Below are 22581 nucleotides of genomic sequence, written 5' to 3'. Positions count from 1 at the left end.
AGATGTGACTGACTTACTGTGATAGTTGCATTTCTTGCCAATGAAGTAGACAAGAGCATTTAGAACTGATGATGAAGAGGTCTAAAGGAAGAGTTAAGTGTGAGTTCTGTACACTTCTGACATGCTGGGTTTGTTATTACAAGTCAAATGTGTCTGTATCTCCCCTGCAGCAGTATTTGTGATGTTTTTTCATTTGCCAAATACTTTGTTTTCTGATCTCTGACACAGAGTTTGCAAGACAAACGTGGTTGTGCTTTGTCATTTGTGGGTATTAACACATAGGACTTATTGTAGCAATGAAGCATTATCAGTTTTCTAATATTCTACTTGGCTGCAACATTGCAGCAAAAATGTTGTAGGTCTATGCTATTAATTTTAGGGTTATTTTTCCTCACTTAGGCACTTGAGATCAAAGCCTTTGGACTCCAAAGGGATGCAGTCCCACCAAATTAAAGCAACTTTCAAGTGGGTTACATCTTGGACCTAATGGCATCTTCTCTAACAAGACAAAAGTCTGGAGTGGAATCTTCTGTTAATTCTTCTGCTCTTTCTGGAATCTTTCTTGGTTTTGTTGATTTACACAGAGCAAATACTTTCAGGCCAGGAAGTTATATGTATGTGAACACTAATGATACAGGCAAAGCTGAATCTCAGAGGATTGGGTTGGGTTGGTTGGGTTTTTGCATCTTTTTTCCCCAGCAAAACTCAGTGACTTTTAAGGCTTTAATCCTGCATCTTTGATACATTCCAAAATGTTTGAGCACAAAATATCTTAATGTTTCATCTGCCTGCATCTCTCCCAGTGATGGCAAGTTTTGTCTTGCTATCAGTTGTAGGCTTTAGGTTCATGTCATGATATCCTATCCAGTCTGTGACTATCACCAGTGACTAACTGCTGGCCAGAAGCAGACTAACCCCTCTAGCACAGCAGCTGTCTCTGTGCTCTGGACTCTCTGGGTTGCAGATGAGTCATGTTCAGTTGGCTTTGTTCTGTCCTGTGAGCCAACTTCTGAAATGCTTTTGTACCTCTGCTTATCTCCCCAGTGCTCAGAAAGCAGTCAGTCATGTAAATTAAAGACAATTAAAGACTAATCTGATCTCTCACAATTTTTAGCTGTAATAAGGAATGTGTAGTATAAATTCACAGGGCCCTGAACCAGTGTGTGGTGCAAATATTAGCCTCGGGCTGCTGGAGGTGGTGATGCCACTTGCAGAGTGGCTTGTCTTGATATTTTTCAGTGTTTTCACTTGCCCACACAGTGTTTATCAATTTAGTGGAAGAGTGTTAGCATTGAGCAGGAGCACACACATTCCCTGGGTGGACCAACTGGATAGTCAAAACCACTGAATTTGGCCTTAAGATGAGGGCACGGATTCCCCAGGTCGAAGGCAGTATTTGGGACAGCAATGCCCTTCCTGCTAGTCACCATGGATACATCAAACTTGAGCTGAATATTAAGTGTGCTGCAAGGAGTTCACTCCTGTTCCAGCAGCTGCAAAGGCCAAAATCTGCAGCTCTCTAGTTTGTATGTCAGCAGTCTCTCTGATGCTACAAGCAATCAACGAGAAAATGACTGAGTGTCACAAAATCACCTCTTTGCACCAAATGTAGTCAACAGAAAAGGGGGGGTGGGGGGGGAACCCTAAGTGGGTGCTTTAATCTTGATAAATATTTAATGAAACAAGGAGAGAGAATAGTAAACTAATGAGAATGACTGATTCCTCTGGGAAAGATGGGTGAGAGCACATGGGGAAAAGCAGATATTGTGAGCTGGTCAAGGAGTCAGCGTGCAGGACTTAAGAACTAACTGATGCATACACCACAGGTTAGCTTCACTGCTCCTGCTGAACAAAAGGTGTTTAAACTTTACAGCATGAAGGAAGGATGAGTAAATGGATTTTCTCAATTCCCTCAGGAAGAAATGGTTGAAATAGACTGCCTTTACAAATGAAACTTTCCTGAGAGATTAAGAGGTTATGCTGTAGCTAAGTTGATTATTCCCTGTGTACTTCCCTGCTTGGAAATGCAGCCTACTAAACTTTCCCTAGGGTCTGGGTGTATTTATATGCTAATGCCAGTAAATGTGAATTTTCTCATTTAAAGATTACACTTTTGTCTCTGTGTTCAGTACTAGTATCTCCTGAAGCCATAACTGAGCAGGGCTGGGATGTCTGCTGTAGGGTGGAGGAAGCAATGAGCAAGTTCCCTTTAGAATTTCAGGACGTAATTGATGATACAGGCAAGGCAGCAGAGGTTTATGCACTTAGGTGTATTGAAGCACACAGGACAGGCTCACACAAGTCATCTTTGTCTCAGCAACCTGCAGTCTGGCTTATTTCTTAGCCCTTCTGCTTCCATTTTTGTGCACTTCATGGTACCTACAGTGGAACCTTGGGTTAAAAACCTATAGAGAACAAAAAGGTTTCCAGAAGTCTAACTCTGTTTAGATTGTAAGAAAGATGATGACTGCTCTATTAGCAGGTGGGGTGGTGCACTTTTAGCTGTTGTCCCTTGTATAGAAACCCTTCCCTCTGCCTCCCAGTTTTTGTTTCTAAAGATGTGCTGAGATCCAACATTGATGCAGAATGGGCAGTGGAAACTGGGCCCCCTCCCCTTTAGGAGTCTAGCACAGACCTGCCATAAGTGAAGCAACAGATATTAATTCCCTTCCCAGGCCTTTTCTTCTTTGTAAGAAGATTTGGCTAGGAAAGCTATGAGCAGCTTAATCACTTTGCTATTATTGGGACTGGGATTCATAGTACAATTTATTAAATCAGTTTATTATCCTCCCAACCAACTTTAGTGATCAGAGTGTGAAGACATTGAAAGGAAATTAAAACTAGTGTAAGAGCTGCCTGTTTGGATAACAGCACATTTTGCTGTTTAAAAGGATTACTCATCTGTACCAAAACAGGGAGAAAAGTTAATTTCAATAATGCAAAGCTTTCTATTTCAGGAAGGCTTGGCTTGCACATTGTGATGAATTCAGAAAGAAGTATAATTCATTCTTAAATTGTTAAACAGCTCGTAAGGGCCAAGTATCTAAGTAAAGCTGAATGGATTAATTTGTAATCTTAAAACGAGTGTGTCTGTGTGTGGGAGGGTAGAGAGGGGAGGCCAGGGTAACTGTAAACAAATGCCAGATGAACAGTTGCACTCCAGGTTTTAATGGATGCAAAGTAGCCAAAATAACCTGCAGAGGAGGAAAGCCAGCCCTGTCTGCTTAAAAGGGAATTCTGCAGATCCACCAGTCCTCTCCTTCTGTGCCATGTGCCTTTCAGCAGAAGGGAGAAAGTTCTCTACATTTCCAGAGTGCAATGACTCTCACATCTTTGTAATATCTTCAGCTTCCTAAGTGTGAACTGAAGCAAAGATACTGAATACAGGATAGAGAATAGAATAGAATAGACCAGGTTGGAAGAGACCTTCAGGATCATCATGTCCAACCTATTATCCAACACCACCTAATCAACTAAACCATGCAACCAAGCATCCTGTCAAGCCTCGCTCTGAACACCCCCAGCGACGGCGACCCCACCACCTCCTCAGGCAGCCCATTCCAGTGGGCAATCACTCTCTCTGTGTAAAACTTCCTCCTAACCTCCAGCCTAAACCTCCCCTGGCGCAGCTTGAGACTGTGTCCTCTTGTTCTGGTGCTGGTTGCCTGGGAGAAGAGACTAACCTCTGCCTGACTACAACCTCCCTTCAGGTAGTTGTAGACAGCAATAAGGTCACCCCTGAGTCTTCTCTTCTCCAGGATAGAATTAACCAGGTTGGAAAAGACCTTTGAGATCATCAAGTCCAACCTATCACCCAACACCATCTAATCAACTAAACCATGACACTAAGTGCCTCACCCAGTCTCTTCTTAAACACCTCCAGTGATGGTGACTCCACCACCTCCCTGGGCAGCACATTCCAATGGGCAATCACTCTCTCTGTGAAGAATTTCTTCCTAACCTCCAGCCTAAACCTCCCCTGGTGCAGCTTGAGACTGTGTCCTCTTGTTCTGTCGCAGGTTGCCTGGGAGAAGAGACTAACCCCCACCTGGCTACAATCTCCCTTCAGGTAGTTGTAGACAGACTACAGAGCAGAGGCAACTTTGGTTTCACCAGAGGCATCTGAGTAATGCATGAAAGATCTCTGTGAATGTTCCTGATTCCTGCAATGCTGTTCCTCCTCGATGGGTTGATGCTACTCTTACCAGTACAGGAGTTAGCTTCTGCTTGCACTTGAACAGTTGAGTCCTATGAACCCTGCCACTGCAGTGCTGTTTAAGCTCTTCTGGTTCTATAGATGCATGTTGAAGTTGCTTCGTTTCTCATGCATTTGCTTCTTTAAGCTGTAGGGGGAAAAATTTAAATCCTTGGGCTCCTCTGGCTTCTGCATACATTTGGTTTTGAAGTGGTAACAGTTCTTAGGTGCCTGTTCAAGTGGCAGATGTGCAGTGGCTGGAACGAAAACCCAGACAGACCTCAAAAATTCCTACCTTGCAAAGTCCTTGCAAGTGGCCACCACACCAGCAGCATCTGAGGGCAGCTCTGCTTCGATGGGAAGCCCAGAAGGAAGAACTGCAGTAAGACCACCATGAGAATTTGACCTAAAGAAAGCCAAGTAGTCTTACTTTGGAAAGCTTTTTGGGGACTGCCTATGGTTAAGCAGATCTGCTGCTGAAGTTTCTCTGTTAGCTTCACACACAGTTTTATTTACAGCTCAAAAGAAAGCAAGCAGGAGTTCTTGACTGGTGCTGTTAATGTATACACTGTATATCAAGTTTATTGCAGAGTCTGTTAGCAGGCTACCGGCCTGGTTTTTAATCTGCAGATAATCTTATTCTCATTTATATGTTTGGGCTGCATTACTTTGCCCAGTGTTGGTGCAGCCACTGGCATCCATCCAGCTCACCTAACAACTTTCATTAAAGAAAATTGCCCTTGTAATAAAAATTACTCAGTGTGACAAGATTCCATAATATATTTTTTTAAAGCCTCATAAAATTTTGTAGCAGTTAATGGCACTTGTTTGTTTGCCTTCTTTTTTTTTTTTGTTAAGATTTTCTTTTAAAGGCAAAAATTGTCTTTAATTGTGACAATATTTGTAAGGGAATGACATAAATGGTTTTCATCTGGGCCTATAGAGGCCAGGCCTGGCAGCAAGAATAGCACAGGGATAAGGGAATGGTGAAACCTTTGTCTTTCCAAAGTGCATTTTATTGTGCTTTGTGTGGTTTGTGAGGTTGAGTCTGTGACTCTTTAGTAAGGGAAAGTGGATCCAATAAAGTTTGCTCCCTTGCAGTTCACATTACACAAGTCTCAGCCTTATAAAATAGAAGGCTCTGGCACGGGTTTTTCTGCAGCTTACCTGAATATGATCCCTCCTGGCTGCAAGGACAGTGCTTTGGTGTGTGTGTGTGTCCCCTGCATCACTGAGAATACATGGATGCCAGTGCAGTACTTGTAGCTTTGCCTTGCTTCTTCCAGCATCAGAGACATAAGAGGATTCCTAATGTGAGAGACATTTCTCAGTACAGCACAGAGCAGACTACTTCCTGCCAGTGTAAAATGCTCTGGTGATTTTTTACTATGGAAACATAGTAAAGAATTGCTAAAGAGCCAAACCCAGTGTTTGGAAATTAAATGGGAAGTCAGTGAATTGGATTTCCTGCTGCCCCTTTGCAGAGTACTTGCCTGAGACATCTCTGCACTCCTGTGTTAGCTTTTTTAACTGTAAAAATGGGGAAATCTCTCCATTCTTAAGTGCTTTTCATTAACAGAAATGAATCAACCTGTCTTCAGTTGATTCAGATAAGCAGACATCACCACTACAAATACAGCCTAGTCCAGTGACATTTTGTTCACCTGCTGGTGTGTATCTTCTAGTGTGAGACCAGATCCAAAACCTCTTGGGAGCAGGCCTGGCTGCCCTGTGCTCCTGCCCCTGGAGGAATTGGTTAGGCTGCCTTGGGGTGTCACCACAGATGAAATTGCACAGCAAACCAGGACAGTTCAGAAGGGCATGTGATAACAAAACAGGAAGGGACCAGCACATGGGTGGAAGACAAGCCTTTCACAGTCTCATTTTCTTATTAAGATAAAGAGTGGTAGAAAATCTCTCTATATAATTTTTCCATTGGTTTGGAGCTTTGGCTTTTTTAAGACTTTCCAGTGCTTTGTAGGTCTGGTTTAGATAATGTAAATACCACAGGATCTGACCTTGATCTGTAGCTGCTGTTAAGGGGAATCAGGCCCACAGCTCCTATACAATGGTTACCTCCTTTATTCTAACAAGCATATACAACCACACTCACACTTAGCTTGTTATGGGTGCATTAGCTGAGGTGTACCTATAAAGCACACACATCCACACTCACACTTAGCTTGTTATGGGTGCATTAGCTAAGGTGTACCTTTTGGCTTGGGCTCAGCTGATTTATGCCTGAAGCGAGGATTGTGTGTTCCCTTTTCTGATGAACCAATCTTTTTGTGAGAAACCCACAGTGGCAAGGAGTGAGCTGTGATGTTAAACAGTGGTGGTGGCTTTTGGTTGGCTATTTTGGCTTTTTAAGTTTACCCACTGTCCCAGGAGGAAGACCACTGCACTAATAATATATCTAGTCTCTGTGGAAGGCCCTTATTTTAAAAATCTGTAATTGAGTGGATGAAATTTCTGGTTGCTTGAGAGGCTTTATTCAGAAGAGACTTGAAAAGGATGAGGGAAAAGCATATTAGAGAGCAAGAAGTACTAAGGGCTCTATTGAGCAGGAAACCTGTGTAGATATTGTGGCGCAATTAGACTTGTCAGGCAAAACACTAAAATCCATTTGTGAGAAAAAAAGTCCTGGGAAATGTTAAATAAAGCTTTGAAAAGGGCAAAAGGCTTGCTAGGAATACCTCAGTAGCAAGGAAGTTGGTCTGGGTGATCTTTGAAGGAAAGCAGGTGATGTCAGCTTCAAAGAGAAGGTGCAGAACGTGCATTAGTCACAGGGATTTTGCCCATTTTTTTCCTCCAGTAGCTAAACCTCTGAAGCACAATTGCTGGGTCAGCAGCATGGGGGAGAGCTCATAATTTAGTGAAGTTTTCTATGCCCCTTTGCTCTTTTTAGAGAGCTATTGCAGTACTCAGCTTCCACGGTGCCCTGCTCAGAGGCCCTTTCACAGTGTCTGCCTTTTCAGCCCCTGCCTTTCATGCCTCCTTTGAAAGCCTGGGAGGACTCAGCTATACCAAACGGAGTGAACACGTTCCCTCTAGTCAAAAGAAATAAACTTGTGAGGTTATTTGTGTTTGAATGATTGACTCTACTCAAGTTTTGTTGTGTGAGATTTTTAAGAGTAGTTAGTTGCTTAGATTTGACAACCTAGCTTTTGCCTGACGAGGCGTGTTTCCTTGTTGGGCTGCTGGTGGCAGTGGACAGCATGGTGCATTCATGAACGGGCCCTGGCACACTGTGAATGGGCTTTGCTGTCAAGTAAGTCAAGACTTCAGATGCCTAAAGATCAACCCATTAGTGACTGGGCCAGTGTCAGCTCTTAGCCTATTTTTAGGTTTTCCTTTGGTGCTTCAGTCTTTGATGTAAAGACAGCTGTGTGCCCCTCACTCTTTATGTAGACCAAGCTTTTTATTTCCCCATCTAAACAAGCCGTCCATTGTTTTGATCACTCAGTAATCTTTTTCTGTGGCTCTCCTGTTTGAATTCTTGTTACTTGTGGTGACTGTTAAGTGTCTGTGCTAATTCAGATGTGGGTCCAGTCCGTGTTCAGTAGCATAAATATTTCCATATTCAAGTGCAGCTATCTCCTCTGATAAGCATTTAGTGTAGCCATCCAGATATATACAGCAGCAGCTCTGCCTTGCTGGCTTGGAGGGATGTCTGACTTGGCTTTTTGCTGGGTTTTTGTTTATGCAGGAATTCATGGTTATGTTGTGTGTTTTGAAGGAAAAAACCAAAACACCAGATACAACTTAAATGCACTGAGTGCAGTTTACTTTTGCAAGCAAATTGGCTGGTGCCTCTCTTAAGCCACATTGATTTTCTATAGAAGTATCTGAGAATCCCTGCTCTGATAAAATCCTCCCAGAGGTCTGCCAGATGGCTTTTTATTCCTTTTCCTCTTCCTCTGCTGCTTTCTTTCTCATCTTGCACTTCTCCTCCTTCTCCTAATTCCTCTCTTTATTGATTTATTAATTGCTTCTAAGATTTTTGGAGCATCTTCAGAAGTCATGGTTAAGCAGCTATGTTTAAACCCTGGATTTGAAAGAAATTATTTGTATTTCCTTCTTCCTGGTATCACGTTTAACTACTCAGGGTATACTTACAATGCCTTCTCCTGCTGGTGAGGAAGGAAGTACATTTTGAAGGAATTAGTTGTCACAGTGTTTGAATTCCTTGTTTTCACATAGAACACCTGAAGAAACGCCTGGAAGATTATATGGCCCAGTTCCCAAACGTGAGAATCCTCCGAACCAAGAAGAGAGAGGGGCTGATAAGAACCCGAATGCTGGGCGCCTCGGTGGCCATAGGGGACGTCATCACCTTCTTGGACTCCCATTGCGAGGCCAACGTGAACTGGCTGCCACCTCTGTTAGGTAAGCGCGTGGAGGCTGGACTGCTGAAAAGCTGCCAGCAGATGCTGGTGTTGAGTTTGTTTTGTTTCCACCTGCTGCCCTCCCCTTATTCTGGGACAAAAGGCAGAAATGTCTTCAAAGGAAAAACAAACAAAAAGCCAGCCACAGGACTCAGATGAATTGCTGGCAGCCTGTAGCCTTTAAAACACCAATCTTTTTTTTCCTCTTCTAGAGTCCTGCACCATATGATAAAGCTATCATATCATTTGCTTAATTAAAAGACAGAGGTTATACTCTTCTGTTTCTTTGCTAAATGAAATGTTAACTACGTTGCAGCTTGCTAGATGAATGAAACTATTGCATGGTCATTCATTCCACAGCTTGTAGAGAGGAGTGGCTTTATCATACAGAAAAGACCTTTACATACAATTTTTAAGTAGCTTTTAGTTTGTTGGGGTTTTTTTTCCCCTATATGATTGTATTTAACTTCATAGTCTGCAAGCCTGTGGAAAATACTTCTTGTGAATGACAGCTGCTTGTATGTATTTGTAGAACGTGTGCAGTCCTTTCCCAGGCAGTGTTTCATCTGTAAGGAGACCTCAGTTTTGGTTCTTTCCAACGGTGACTAATTGAGACGACAGTGCCTTCTGTTTCTGGTACCTGTGTGCCTCTGGCCAGTGCCAACCTCCTTTATGACCATATTGCCAGTGGCTGTCCAAGCTCTTGCTGATCTGTGGCTTTGTCAATAAAGCTGGCAACAATAAATCAGCTGGAGATTTCAGAATCCTAGTCAAGATTTGTCAGCAGGGCCGTTGGGTTGTAACACTGCTGATTTCACTACAGTTTGTGTTTGGTAGCAGTGTAGAACATTTGCAGCTTCTTGAGCCCTGGGGAAGGGGAACAGAATTACCCTAAATGCCATTTCAGTGAGAACACAGAGCATGCTTTAATTTTAAGCCATGGAAAGAATTTCTATTAGACCTGTGCTGGAAGCTGAAACATCATTTGTCGCCTCTGCTCTGAAAGTTAACTTCCAACAAGAGACTGTCTCAGTAATAAAGTATTTAAGAAGTTCCAGATGTTTATGCAGAAATTAATCCTGTCTTGTATTATTTGGTTGGAAGGAAAGGTTGAGGGGAGGAGGTACTCTTGCATTTCTTGAGCCTGCTGAGAGTAGTTATGCCATTAGTCTGAATTGCTTCCTGCCAGGTTCTGGCACAGCAATTACAGCTGGGTGGTGCAGTGGGTTACTGCCCTGGCTTTGAATCTCAGCAGAAAAGGTTCACATTGTGGTTGCTCATTAAAATAAGGACTGCTCACCACATACAAGATTGTCTGTTTTAAACCTGGTGGTTTGAGTATGTGTGGTAGTGTGGCTGTGTCTTTCTATTCTGCTTCTGGGTGGTAGTCACTGCAGCATGAGTGCCTGGTGCTTTTATCCCAATAGCTGCAGCTTGAATGTCTGAACCGCTGCAGAAATACCAGATAAATTGGTACAAATTGGAGCAAGAGAGCCTGAATGGGAAGAAAGCTACGTTGTTTCTTGGACAGCTTCATCTTTTCATGCTCTTGTCTGCAGTTTCATGGTCAAAGGAACCAAGTGGTGTGGGTTTTCTAAGAGGTTTCTCCCATCTTCAGATCGCATTGCCCGAAACCGCAAGACTATTGTCTGTCCTATGATTGACGTTATTGACCACGACCACTTCGGGTACGAGACTCAGGCCGGAGACGCGATGCGAGGTGCGTTCGACTGGGAGATGTATTACAAGAGGATCCCCATTCCTCCCGAGTTACAGAAACCTGATCCCAGCGATCCCTTCGAGTAAGTGACTGAACTGCAGCGTGCCAAGAGCTGGCTAACAAAGTGACACCCTGGTAGAGGGCTGATTTACACCTTAGTGTAGTAAAAGTCAGAGGCTGATGTTGAGCTCCTTGCTTTTTAGCAGCTGTTTGCTTTGTTGGTTTCAAAGAAATGCATTGTGTTAGTAGCTGTGAACACTTTCCTTTCCGCTGCTGTGTTTTTGCCACCTTAATTCCCACAGAAGTTAACATTTCATTTAAAACTGCAATGTGTAACATTTAATGTGGTCATTTATTACTGAGATCTTTCCAGCCTAACTTAGTATCCCTAATGCTCTGCCAAAAACAGCAAACCAGTGGCGGCTTGTATGTCATTCCCAGGTGGGGGAGCAAGAAAACCTAGCAGAATAATTACAGCAATTTTGATGATTGTAGTGCACTGCAGAAGTAAATCCGTGATCAAGTTATGTTCTGCTGTTGCTGTGCTTGCCAGCACTGGGACGGTTCTGCTGTCCTTTGTACTTCTGCAGCATTCAAAAAAAGCCCCAAACCAACCCAAACAGAACACTTCTGAGGTCAAGCTCAATGACTTGATCAATAGTGCCACAGCAGAGCACCACATGTGCAGCATATGGGTCCCTCTGGGAGAGGTTATGTCCTGTCACTTAGCGATGAACTCTTTTGCCTGTTTTGAGGAGAGGCATTGACTGGTTCTGAAGGGAGCCTAGTCTGCTCCTCCTCATTTACAAGTGAAAAATTAGTAGATAATGGAAAACCAACTGAAGCTCTGGCAGGGCTGCAAAGGCAGTGGGAACATTGGGTGGTGCAAAGAATATCTGTTAAACCTTGCTTTGTTTTTCAAATGTTTAGCTAGAGATGTGTATCTTTGAATGTGTTTGTAATATGGAGTCTGGTTTTTCCTTAAGGTCTCCTGTAATGGCTGGAGGACTGTTTGCAGTCGATAGAAAGTGGTTCTGGGAGCTGGGAGGGTATGATGCAGGTCTGGAGATATGGGGAGGAGAGCAGTATGAAATATCCTTTAAGGTGAGCTATGTTCTCTAGAAATTACTTTTGTTTTGAAAAGTAAGAATCGTTCTGAGGCACAGAATGTGAATGATCTTCCTTGTCCTTGCTTTTGCGTGTGACTAAAGGTGAAAGAGCTGGGAGTAGTAAGGTAGCACATAGAAGAAGCAGCAATGATGTCACCAGGGTCAGTTTTGGAGCATGATTAGCTGGGTTGGCCCCCGTTCTGTGGTCACAGTCTCACATGCATGTTCTCTTCTCAGCAAGGGTAAGCCAGCTTGTGTGGAGCTCTCTCTGACTGCCGGGCTTCTTAGCACTCACCCTGGCAAGACAATGAAATGCTCTCCTACAGGGAATGAGGATTCAGGCTGCTCAGTGTTTGCCCAGCTGAGTACCTCAGTCCTGAGCTTGAGTTTCCAGAGAGGAGAGTAACTTACTGTCTGTAGTCAATCCATCTGACTCCTGGCTGCAAGGAACTGAGACTATTAATTACTCTGTAAGGAATCCTCAACAACTCGAATAATAAAGCAGTTGCTGGCAATGACTTCAGATCATTATCTGCCTGGCTTGGGGACAGTTCAGTTATTTACTGATTGGCCAAGCTATTCACTCAGGGCTTTCAAAGAGGCGTTAGCCAGCCAACTAAAAACGCACGTTAACCAGAACGGATCCCTGTGACCCACAAAGACCACTAGTACCTGTGTTGTCTTGGAACATGGCACTCTGAAGTCTCTTCTAGGAAACCCACTGGAATGTCCCAGACCACTGAAGGCAGGTGGCTAGCCTTCTGTTCAGTGGGGGCAACCCTTTCCATAGCCTGGAGCAAACTGAGATTTCTACATTAAACTCTGCTTGTGCTGCTGTGTGGTTTCTTTTTCAGAGATTGAATATAGAATCTTGTAGGCATCTGCATGCCACTGAACTAAACTAGCTGACCTCAGCATGGGGCTAGAAGATGGTAAGGATGGTAATGTAGTGCACAGTTTAGCTTCAGCAGCTAAACTTCCTTGTGTCTCCTCTGACCAAGAAACTGTGGCTGATTTCTTACAGAACAGATTCCTAAGTCTCAGTGCCTCTGTGCAATTCAGAGGCATCTCAAGCTGCATTCAGCAAGCCACATAGATCTCTCTACATGTACACCCTGTAGTCCTGTGCAGCAAGCAGTGGAAGAAAGGAAGGTTTTCAAGACACTGTCTTTTCTTCCATTGTTCACTCAAACAAATGAATAAAGTCACATTGGAAGTCCCTTGTCCTCTGTAGTGGTCTCGGGGAGGGAGGGGCAGGAGGCACCCGTTTTGAAGATGTCCTCGCTATTAGAGCCATTTGTCCTTTGTGTTCCATGTAATGAAACTGTGTAACGATGTCATTCTCTGCAGGAGGGGCAGTGGCAGTATTCAGCCCCTTTTCCTTGGCCCTTTTTGAAAGTGCTGGTTTCCAAGAGTGATGACAGTGGCTGGGGAAGCCCTTTGTCTCTAGTGCCACAGCAGACAGTCACCCTGCTCGATCTGCTGGAAATCAGACTGCTTCATTCATCTGTTTGCTTATCCTCTCTGAAACATGCTGCGTTTTATTTCAGCCCAGCGATGGTAATTTATGGAGGGATAAATTTGCTTTAATTAATCTCTGCAAAGACCCCCTTTTTTTTCCCCTTCCATTGTGTGACAGAAAAATGAAGTTTTCGCTGAAAGAGGCTCAGTGTATTTTCAGAAATTAAGATAAATTGATACATTCATCTGTGGCTGATAGATTTAATAATTCTGCTGGAATTGCAAGAATGGAAGGTTTGTTCACAGAATTTATGAAGCTATGACATTTCCTGGCGAGCACAGAGCTACAGTTTTACCTTTAGAAGCAGACTGAGATTTTGTAGTTAAAGGGGGCACTGTCAAATAATTTAAAGCCCTGGGTTTAGACGTGGGGTACCTGCTTCCACATTATTTATTATCTAATGGGAATTCAGATGCTAAGAGTGCCAAATTTACAGCCCAGCTTTAACAAAGAATCCACTGCTGTGCCTGGGACTTGTGGGTGCAGGTACTCTGCTGTACTGCTGGTCTTTGATCCGTTGCATCAGATCTGGCCTTCTCAAGCCTCACTAGGAGTAGATTTTTGGGGGTTTTTTTTGCTTGTATTCTCTTTTCCTTAAGGATATTCTTTCTTGCTCACATATGAACTGTGATTTGCAAGGTTGTGGGCTTTTTTTTGCTTTTATTTTAAAATCTATGGCTCTGTTGCTGAGAGACTGGAAATAAACAAGTTTATTTAGGAGCCTCTTGCCTTTCTGTTTTGAGACTCTTATCTATTTCTGTCATCAGCTGGCTCTGCTTCCTTCTGAGAAGAATCTTTAAGGCTGAAGGCAAACCAACAGAGAAACCATCAGTGTTTAGTACCTCAGAAAACATTTAGCCAGAGGATGGGTCAAAGTCTGTTAATAGAAGCTGTGCTCCTTGTATGAAATATGTACACCAAACACCACCAGAAAATGAAGCATGCTGGAGGCACAAAAAAATTTAGATTAAATTAGAAATGAACTTTCACTAGCCCTAACTGATCATTTGTAGTTTTCTGTGTGTTCTCAATCCCTTAAACCAGAAGTTTCTAGACTGGAAGTGAAGGAGTTGATCTGTCGATTCCATATTCAAGCAGAAAACTTGCACTTCTTCCTTCTGTTGACTTGTGTGTATCCAGAATAGCTCAGCACTCCTACAGGTCAAGGGTCTTACTATCTCAGGTCTGCAGCAGATGCACCAGGAAGATTGCAGTCTTGAACTGGAGCTGCAGACATTACACTTGGTCAAATGAGCCTCGCTTTTCTCGTGAGTGCTGCTTGCAGAAAGCTCCAGGCAAACTGCTCTGCTGATCCACAGTGTCAGAGCCACTCTCCTCCACCTCAGTGGATGACCAGATGCTGACCTTTGAGTACATTCTCATCTTTTGGGTAATCAGTGCACAACTATGTCTGTGTTGCACTTGTTGCCTTTGCTTTCTGTTGCCCATAAGTCTGCAGCCATAGTGTCTCTGTTCAGTGGACTTAATTGAGGTGGGTTTTTGGCTTTTTGGGGAGTCACTTCCACACCTCTCCTCTCTTAAAGTTTTTCCTGGTCTTTTGTATTTCTCTCTAATGATGTGATCAACATTGAGTACTTTTACCCAAAGTGACAGTGTGTCTGCCCTCTTCTCACTCTAAACACCACTTAATAGCTCTGATTCTCTGAATACTCCTGCATACCCAGCAATACCTGTGTTCTGCTGCCTGCAGAACCACTGGAGCTGATTGTATTTAATTTGGAGTGGTATACACGAAGCATTTCAACGGCTCCTTTCTGCCAGTGCTATTCTGCACAGCACTTATCTCTGCTTATTTTTATTTGCAATCATGTTGCCTCTTTTCCAGTATTTTTGTGGCATCTATTCTGTTTGACTTACATAATGTTCACTAAAGTGCTTCACACCTCTCCTCCATAAATACACAGTCTCTGATTTTTTGGGTGTGGGGAAAGGGAAGTGGAAAAAGGGATGTCTCTGACTTGTATAGGCATAAAGATAGGTGTAGTTTATACCACAGATCTTGGGTAGTACTTCGAGAGCAAAAACTAAGAATCTGGAATGTCCCTTGCTAGGTCACTTCAGGTTTAGAAACTGTTTTTCTTGTAACTTAGAGATTGTAAAGCCTTCATAAAATTCAAAGGGCTTAGTACAAACATGCCACATCAGTGGCTGCCCTGAAAAGAACCATTAAGGGGGAAGCAAAACACGTGGGCAGCACTCACGGTTTTCACTCCGTGCTTCAGCAATGGGAAACATCCACTGCACTTGTTCTGGTGATTATGGATCATTGTGTTTTCCAAAATCCTTTTCCCAAAGCATCAACATGGATTGCTGCTTCTGGTTCCTATAGCATAAAACATGTTGCATGTTTTCCAACAAATCCCATTGCTCCGTAGCTTGTCTGTGTGTGCATCTGCTTTGCCCTGTGTCAGCAGCACATTTCTGATTCACATTTTGCCACTGGCCTCCTGGCAGATGCATAGTTAGGGTGCAGCTGCCAAGGAATCACTTCTGACAGCATATCCAGTTGTATCACTGGAGTCAGTGCTGATTGTGAGCCTCCACTGCTTATTCCAGGCACATACTCACACCGCTTTCCTGCAGCTCGCGTTTGCCCACACTGAAACAGGCCAGGCATTCTGCTGCTTTCTTTTATAGGTTGTTGGGGTTTGGTTTTTTTCTTGGGGGCTGTTGTTGTTTGTTTTTTAAAGCCAGCACATGCTGCTTAATTCTGAAGCTCTCAGCTGCAGTACAGGGTGACTTCTTTCTCCCTTCCTATGTGGTGATGCAGAGATCAGCTTCAGACCGTTGACTTGATTGGGTTTTTTTTGGCTCACTCTGTGCTTGGTTCAGGTTCCAGAGTAGCTTCTCACCAAGTAGCTTCAGGGAAATGGTCCCCTCCATAATCTCAAGCATGATTATTAGAAAGTGTTATCATGACTGTGAAGTGCTCCAGACAGTAAGGAGAGACCGTGCTGGTGTGTGTTGTGCAAACACTGAGGTCCCAGTGCCTTTTGAGCTACCTTAAACTTTTATAGAGCAGTAAGTCCCAGCTGCCGTAGCCGCTGATACTTAAAATACAGAAGACTACTCTTTTCCTGAATTATGGGTTGCCCTTGCTCTCACCTTGTAATGCAGAGAACCTCCTTGTCTTACTGACTGTGTCCTCCCCTCCTTCAGTGTGTGCTCATTAAGCCAGCCAGCTTCTCTGCATTGGTCCAGCCCGTGGTCTTGATTTCTCTTGTGGCTTGCAGAAGCAGCTTTCTTTTCAAGACCTGACTCTTTCCATTGTGTGTTTTTCCTCTCTTGGGAAGCATTGGCCCATCGTGGTGCTGTCTCTGGAAACCATAAACCTTGTATACCCAGATAATTTGTGTTCACACACCAACTGCAGTATTGTATTGTGTGGCTGAGAGGAGAGGTTCAGCTGTCTTACGTGACATTGTTTTCTGCAATAACAGGAGGGGAATTGGATCAGGATGACATTCCCATGTAGAGAATAGGTGGCATATTACCTTGTGCTTTCATAGCACATTAGCTGAGTCAAAGGCTCTTGAGTCACTTGATGAATATGGAGTTACAGCTCTCCAGGCCACTGAGAAGATGGGAGTAATGTCACCGGTGGTGTTGTTTTACTTCCCTTGTATATGGTTTCATTATTAGGGTGAGATTGTGGCCTTAGAAAATTCAGTTGCAGTATGCCCACTGATCTCGGCACAGCTAGGTTTTCTCTCCCTTCTAGTGGATCTGTCAGCTGCTAGATGCCTAGCTTAAAATGTAGATTGGGAACATTGTGCCTGAGGAGGCAGAGCAATCTCCTATTGTCTCCTAATGAAATCTGATTAGATCGTTGTATAAAGCGCTGCCTGCCTGACCAGCTTTAATTCTTGTTCCTAAGGCATTCTAGTAAGTGGCTGATAGAAATTAAATGCGTCGAGTTCAGGCTCTGATGTTTGCTGTCATGTCAGCCAGGGAGGTGTGGCACCATCTCACCCTTCTGTAAAATAATAACAAGAAGAAAGTGTCTCCCTGGGCCCAAGGAGAGCACAGTGGCAGTCGGTGTCACCGTGAAGGGAAGAGGCTCTGCCCCACAGGCCAGCGCTGCTGTCTCAGCTGCTTGACAGCGCTGCATTTTTAGTGGTGTAGGTTCTGGTGTGTCAAGCCTGTGAGCTGTACCCTCGTTTAAACCCAACCAAATATCACTAACCGAGTGGAAGCGATCTCTCAGCTAGCACACAGCTATTTTGGGTTTGCTTAACTTGCAGTTATTCCCTGACAGACCCTTGGAAGTGATTCCTCTGACCTTTAACTCTCGCTTCCTAATGCTTTTGTTAGCTGTGTTTTACCGATGCATGTCACGCTCTTTCCCTCTTCCCCTTCTTCCAGTTTTATAGATAAGGACTGGTAATTGTCTTTATGGAGGTTGTAATGAGTTCTGTCACCACACAAAGAAGCTCACTAATAAAATAAATCAAAGCAGCAATGAATGAATGGAAAGCATGCTTTTAAAATTAGATTTGTACCGCGAGTGCCGTACTGTCACTTGCAGCGTGAGACAACGTTAAAAAGGCACTGAGTTGGCAAAGTACCTTGAAAGGGTCACTGAGCTGTGCTAGCAGGAATTAGGAAGATTTCCATTGCTCTGTGCAGCCCCTGGTAATTACAGCATCGCTCGGGAGTAAATATTTTACAGTGTGATTAGCAGAAGAGCACGTAGAACTGATCTTGGATTTTCCTTGTTCAGTACCTCGGTTAAGAAGCTTTCCTTATCATATCACTACACGTGTTCATGTCGTGGCATCTTCTGCGCCTGGAGCCTTGTAGGAGCTTGGAGCTCTTGGCCCAACATAACATCAGTTCTGTCTAGCCTCCTGGACTCCCTGCCTCCCCGGTGTACCACTCAGTAGATAAGTGCTGTCTGTGTTACTGCTTCACAAGAGCTGCAGTGCGAGGCCAGTGTTCTCCACTCTAGCTGCATGTTGTCTGCAGGGCTCTGTCTCTCACCTTTCTTTGGGCAGTGGTGTTTTCAGAGCACATGTGTACTCCAGTGGCCTGACCTAAAGCCTTGCCTTAGAGATCAGGGGCTAGTGAGGCATCTTGTGGGCAGGCAGCCTGGCGGTTGTATTCAGGCTTGTGTTGCACTGAAATTCCAATGGCAAATCACTCTTTCTGTGAGGAATTCCTTCCTAACATCCAGCCTAAACCTCCCCTGGCACAGCTTGAGACTGTGTCCTCTTGTTCTGGTGCTGGTTGCCTGGGAGAAGAGACCAACCTCTGCCTGTCTACAACCTCCCTTCAGGTAGTTGTAGAGAGCAATAAGGTCTCCCCTGAGCCTCCTCTTCTCCAGGCTAAGCAACCCCAGCTCCCTCAGCCTCTCCTCACAGGGCTGTGCTCCAGACCTCTCACCAGCTGCTTGTGCACCAGCAGCGCTTTGGTGATGCAGGGTGCCATGGACAGGGTAAGGATACAGGTTGTTGAGGACTGTGTCTGTGCTACTGAGCTCTAGGCTTCTTCAGCTGTTCCTGCAGCTTTTTATAGTTTCCCAGATCTGTTGCAGCTCTCACAGCCTTGGACAAACCATTTCTGTCATAGAAACACAAAGCATTCCCAAATTCCTGTTTTCTCAGCCTACCTGTTAATTTCCTATCAGAGGAATCACACTGGAGCAGCAAAAAGCACAAGCAGCTGCAGGATAAGAAACAATACTAATTCCACTAGAAGCTTCATGGAAGCGGAGTGCTGGTTTCGCTTTTCATCTTCATCTTTTCTGCACCAGCCTCTCAAGGCACAGCAGGGACTAAAGGAATGACATTCTGGGGAAGGAGTGTTTATCAACTTGCTTCTTGTCTGTCTCACCATAAGGACATTTAAATTCAGTACCTTGAATTTTAGAAGTTGTCTGAGAAAAGTCTCCCTCTAACTGAAAGCAACCAACGTCCATTAAGTTACACACAGTCAGCAAATGACTGTAATTATTAGGGCCAGCAGACAGAGCTGAAACTCCAGAGGACTTTAGTGTCAGAGCTAATAATTATGCAGCAGCCTTGGCCAAATATTTCTCTTCTGAGCTAAGTATTTAATATTGTCACTGTAGAATATTAATGCAATTGCCTGCTATGTGTGAAGCTGTTGACTAAGCTCATTGTACAGTGAACTGTGGTGGCTCAAATTAGCCACAGTGAATGGAGAGATCAAGAAGAACACTGCATGAACCTGCAGCACCAGCAGACCTTCTTAAATACTGCTGTCTTCAGGGCATTAACATAAGATCTGGGGACAAAATGAAGGGCAAGACAGTGTCATGCTTCAGGAATTCAGAGAGCCATTTGTTTTGCATACAAAAGGATAATTTAAGTATTGATTGGATGTCTCTGAGAAGGACATAGGAATATTTTTCTTATACCTAATGAAGTAGATGGGCTGGTGCAGAAACATCTCCTTTGGTTTCACTTGGACCAAGTTATCATCTCCATGCTATAAATAAGGAATAGAAGAAAGCTCTTGCAGAGCGCTAGCATAGAGTGAAATCTTCCCAGACTGGGAAAGGAACTTTTGGCCTAATCCAGACACTTAACCAACCATCAAGGTAGCCTTCTTCAACAGAGTGTTCCAATAACTTTGAGGGCTTTTTTTTTTAAAGCTGTTTGTGTTTCCACCAGGCAGGGATTTCTGCTTAACTGTGAGGCTGCAAAAGCAATGAGTGCATGTCAGCAATGAAACAGGAGAGCACTGGTAACCACAGGGGAAAGTCGTGGTTTCTTCTGGTTCCTGGCACTTCAACAGGCTCATGGATTCCCTGGAGTGTTTTGCATAACACATGACCTCTGCTGCAGAGGTGGCCTGCCTTCTGCAGCAGCATGACACAACCTACACCCGGGCCTTACATGGCAGTCTGGTTTAACTGTTGTGGTTACTACTGCTGAAATAACATATAGATCATGTTCAAGTGTGCTGTGTGCTGTTCTCTGGGTGCTTGGGGTGGGTTGTTTTTTTTTCCTGTTCTTTTCTCTAAACAATGCAAACCTGAACTGTTTAGCCCTTGGGCTTGATAGCACTTGTGTTAAATCAAGGCTTGCTGCATGGCTCTAAGCAGGTAGTTGTAGGAGGCAGGGAGGGGAGGGTATTTGGGAGAGTGTACTTTGAAGTGAAAAATCTGGGTTAAGCTTTTTCATGACTTGAAATTTTTCCTGGTTTTTTTTTCCTTCTGCATCATTTTTCTCCATATAACCAAGAGTGAACCCATATCTCTGCTGTTCCACAGGTGTGGATGTGTGGAGGTCGCATGGAGGATATCCCTTGCTCTAGAGTTGGTCACATCTACAGAAAATATGTGCCATACAAGGTTCCAACAGGAGTCAGCCTGGCAAGGGTAAGTGGCATTCCCCACAACAGATGTCTGTCTACTGTGGGACCATGCCATTGTCTGCTCTCTCCCCACAATGGGAAGCAAATGTAGGCTTAGCAGTTCATAAATTGTGCTTGTACAGTAGTCAAACCGAGCAGTTTTTCCATGGTGGATGTGCAGCACAATGGGAAGAGAGCCTAGAGGAGCTGCAGACCCAAGCAGACAGCTGCCATGCTCCAGACATCAGCCATTGCGAGGTGTTGGGAAGGGACTTTGCAATCAGGCACTGGCCATGGAATGGCCAATAAAAACAAGATATGGCTTTATTTGTGTAGTACTTCACTCATTTTATAGCTGTGCTCTCCAAGAGCAGCAGGCTTCAGCGTGGTGATTGTGTTCTGGTGATTGAAAGACCTCTCAACTTCAAGCATCACAGACCACCGAATGAGCAAGCTGTAATTTTCCACAATGGAATGTTCTGTGCCATCTTATTTCTTAATCTAGTGTAGCCCAAAGAGGAAAGAGCTTCTGCCTATCCAGCGCTAGGTTTCTCTAGTTACTTTCCGAATTGAGAAGGGATCGCATTGCCCTCTGGTGGGAGAAAAAGAAACATGGAAGCAGGAAGGCTGCAAAACTGAAGAACACAGAAGGTACCCTGCTGTTCTGCGGTCTGGTGGCTTGCAGAGTGTTAAAACGTTTCCCTGTCTAATAGCATCACCATAGTTATAGATTTGGATTTATTACTCACCCCAGCAGTGGCCTGTCAGGGGGATAGAGTGCTCTCCTGTCTGTGGCATCTCTTAAGGAAGGAGCTATATTTCTTTTGATTCAGTGTTTGGCTCATGCATGCTCCCACAGTGCTGGAAGGAGGTGGCAGACAGGTGTAGGGAAGGCTGTTTCTTAGCTTCTGAGCTCATACAGTCACCTTGAGATGAACGCCTGCTCTTGCTGTATGCAGGCTGCCTTGGGGCAGGGTCAGCACACTGCTCATTCTTAATACCCTGAGCTTTTTGGTCACATTACTGTGTGGCACTAAGAATGTCCCTGATGCTGCCAGAGTCCAAGGTCCAACAGTCTTTTGAGTGTTGTGACAAGCAGTAGGGCAGGTGTCTCGAGAGGGTGGTGTCCATTGCTGCCTTGGAATTGCACAGTAGATGAAGCTGTATGTGAAATCTGCTGCTGCCAGGAATTAAATAAACCCTTTGTTCCTACTCTGAAAGGTCATCACCTGAAAGTTCCACATTCTTGCAGTATCTCAAAGTTTCTCTTGAAGAGCTTTGTACCCAGGGAAATGGCAAAATAGCAGTAAGAAAAGATATTGTGAACTGAAGGTTTCCAAAAGGGAGTACAAATCTCATTCCTAGATAGGTATAACAGATGCAATAAGAAGGATTTCAGAAAGCAGCTTTTTGTCAGGCACCTTTGAATATCCTGTGGTGTTTGCCAGCATCATTTTCTGACTAGCCTCTTTTCAGAAGATAAAAAAAAAGGGGGGGTGGGGGTGAGGGAAAACAAGCAAAAACCAACTTTTGATTAATGTTGTTTTGCTTAGCCAGAAGGAATGAGATATAATGGCCGAGTGCCAGGATTCTGTTTTGACCTCAACTGAAAATATCTTTCAAAAAGTCCCTTGAAACTAGGGAATGATAAAAATAATCTTCATCATCCTGAAGCTGGAGAGGAAGAGTGGATGTGAATAAAAATCCTTTCTGAGCAACAACAGGAGAGCTGTTGCAAAGGCTCATGGCGGTGGTTTGTTTGTGCAGAGTGTTCTCAGGTGTTCACAGGATGTTAGGGGTTGGAAGGGACCTCTGAAGATCATCAAGTCCAACCCCCCTGCCAGAGCAGGACCGTAGGATCTAGCACAGCTCACACAGGAGCACACCCAGATGGGTCTTGAAAGTCTCCAGAGAAGGAGACCCCACAGCCCCTCTGGGGAGCCTGTTCCAGTGCTCTGTGACCTTCACAACGAATAAGTTCCTCCTCATGCTGAGGTGGAGCCTCCTGTGTTGTAGTTTATATCCATTACCGCACCTTGAGTACTGTGTCCAGTTCTGGGCCCCTCACTTTAGGAAGGACATTGAGACACTTGAACATGTCCAGAGAAGGGCAACAGGGCTGGTGAGAGGCCTTGAGCACAAGCCCTCTGAGGAGAGGCTGAGGGAGCTGGGGTTGTTTAGCCTGGAGAAGAGGAGGCTCAGGGGTGACCTCATTGCCCTCTACAACTACCTGAAAGGTGGTTGTAGCCAGGTGGGGGTTGGTCTCTTCTCCCAGGCAACCAGCATCAGAACAAGAGGACACA

General features: G+C 44.3%; 1 protein-coding gene across 1 annotated transcript in view; it reads left to right on the top strand.

The window, feature by feature from the left end:
• GALNT10 (polypeptide N-acetylgalactosaminyltransferase 10) overlaps positions 1–22581 on the top strand; it is a 44106-nt gene that overhangs the window by 16039 nt on the left and 5486 nt on the right. Inside the window, exons 4-7 of the mRNA XM_009904668.2 lie at positions 8399–8584; positions 10202–10385; positions 11290–11407; positions 20196–20303. Coding sequence (XP_009902970.2) covers positions 8399–8584; positions 10202–10385; positions 11290–11407; positions 20196–20303 — 596 coding nt within the window. The remainder of the gene's footprint in view (positions 1–8398; positions 8585–10201; positions 10386–11289; positions 11408–20195; positions 20304–22581) is intronic.

This window comes from Dryobates pubescens, chromosome 16, assembly GCF_014839835.1.
Source record: "Dryobates pubescens isolate bDryPub1 chromosome 16, bDryPub1.pri, whole genome shotgun sequence".
In the NCBI taxonomy this organism is placed as follows: Eukaryota; Metazoa; Chordata; class Aves; order Piciformes; family Picidae; genus Dryobates; species Dryobates pubescens.
Note: the sequence above shows the minus strand (reverse complement) of the source record. Positions and strands in the feature narration are given on the sequence as shown.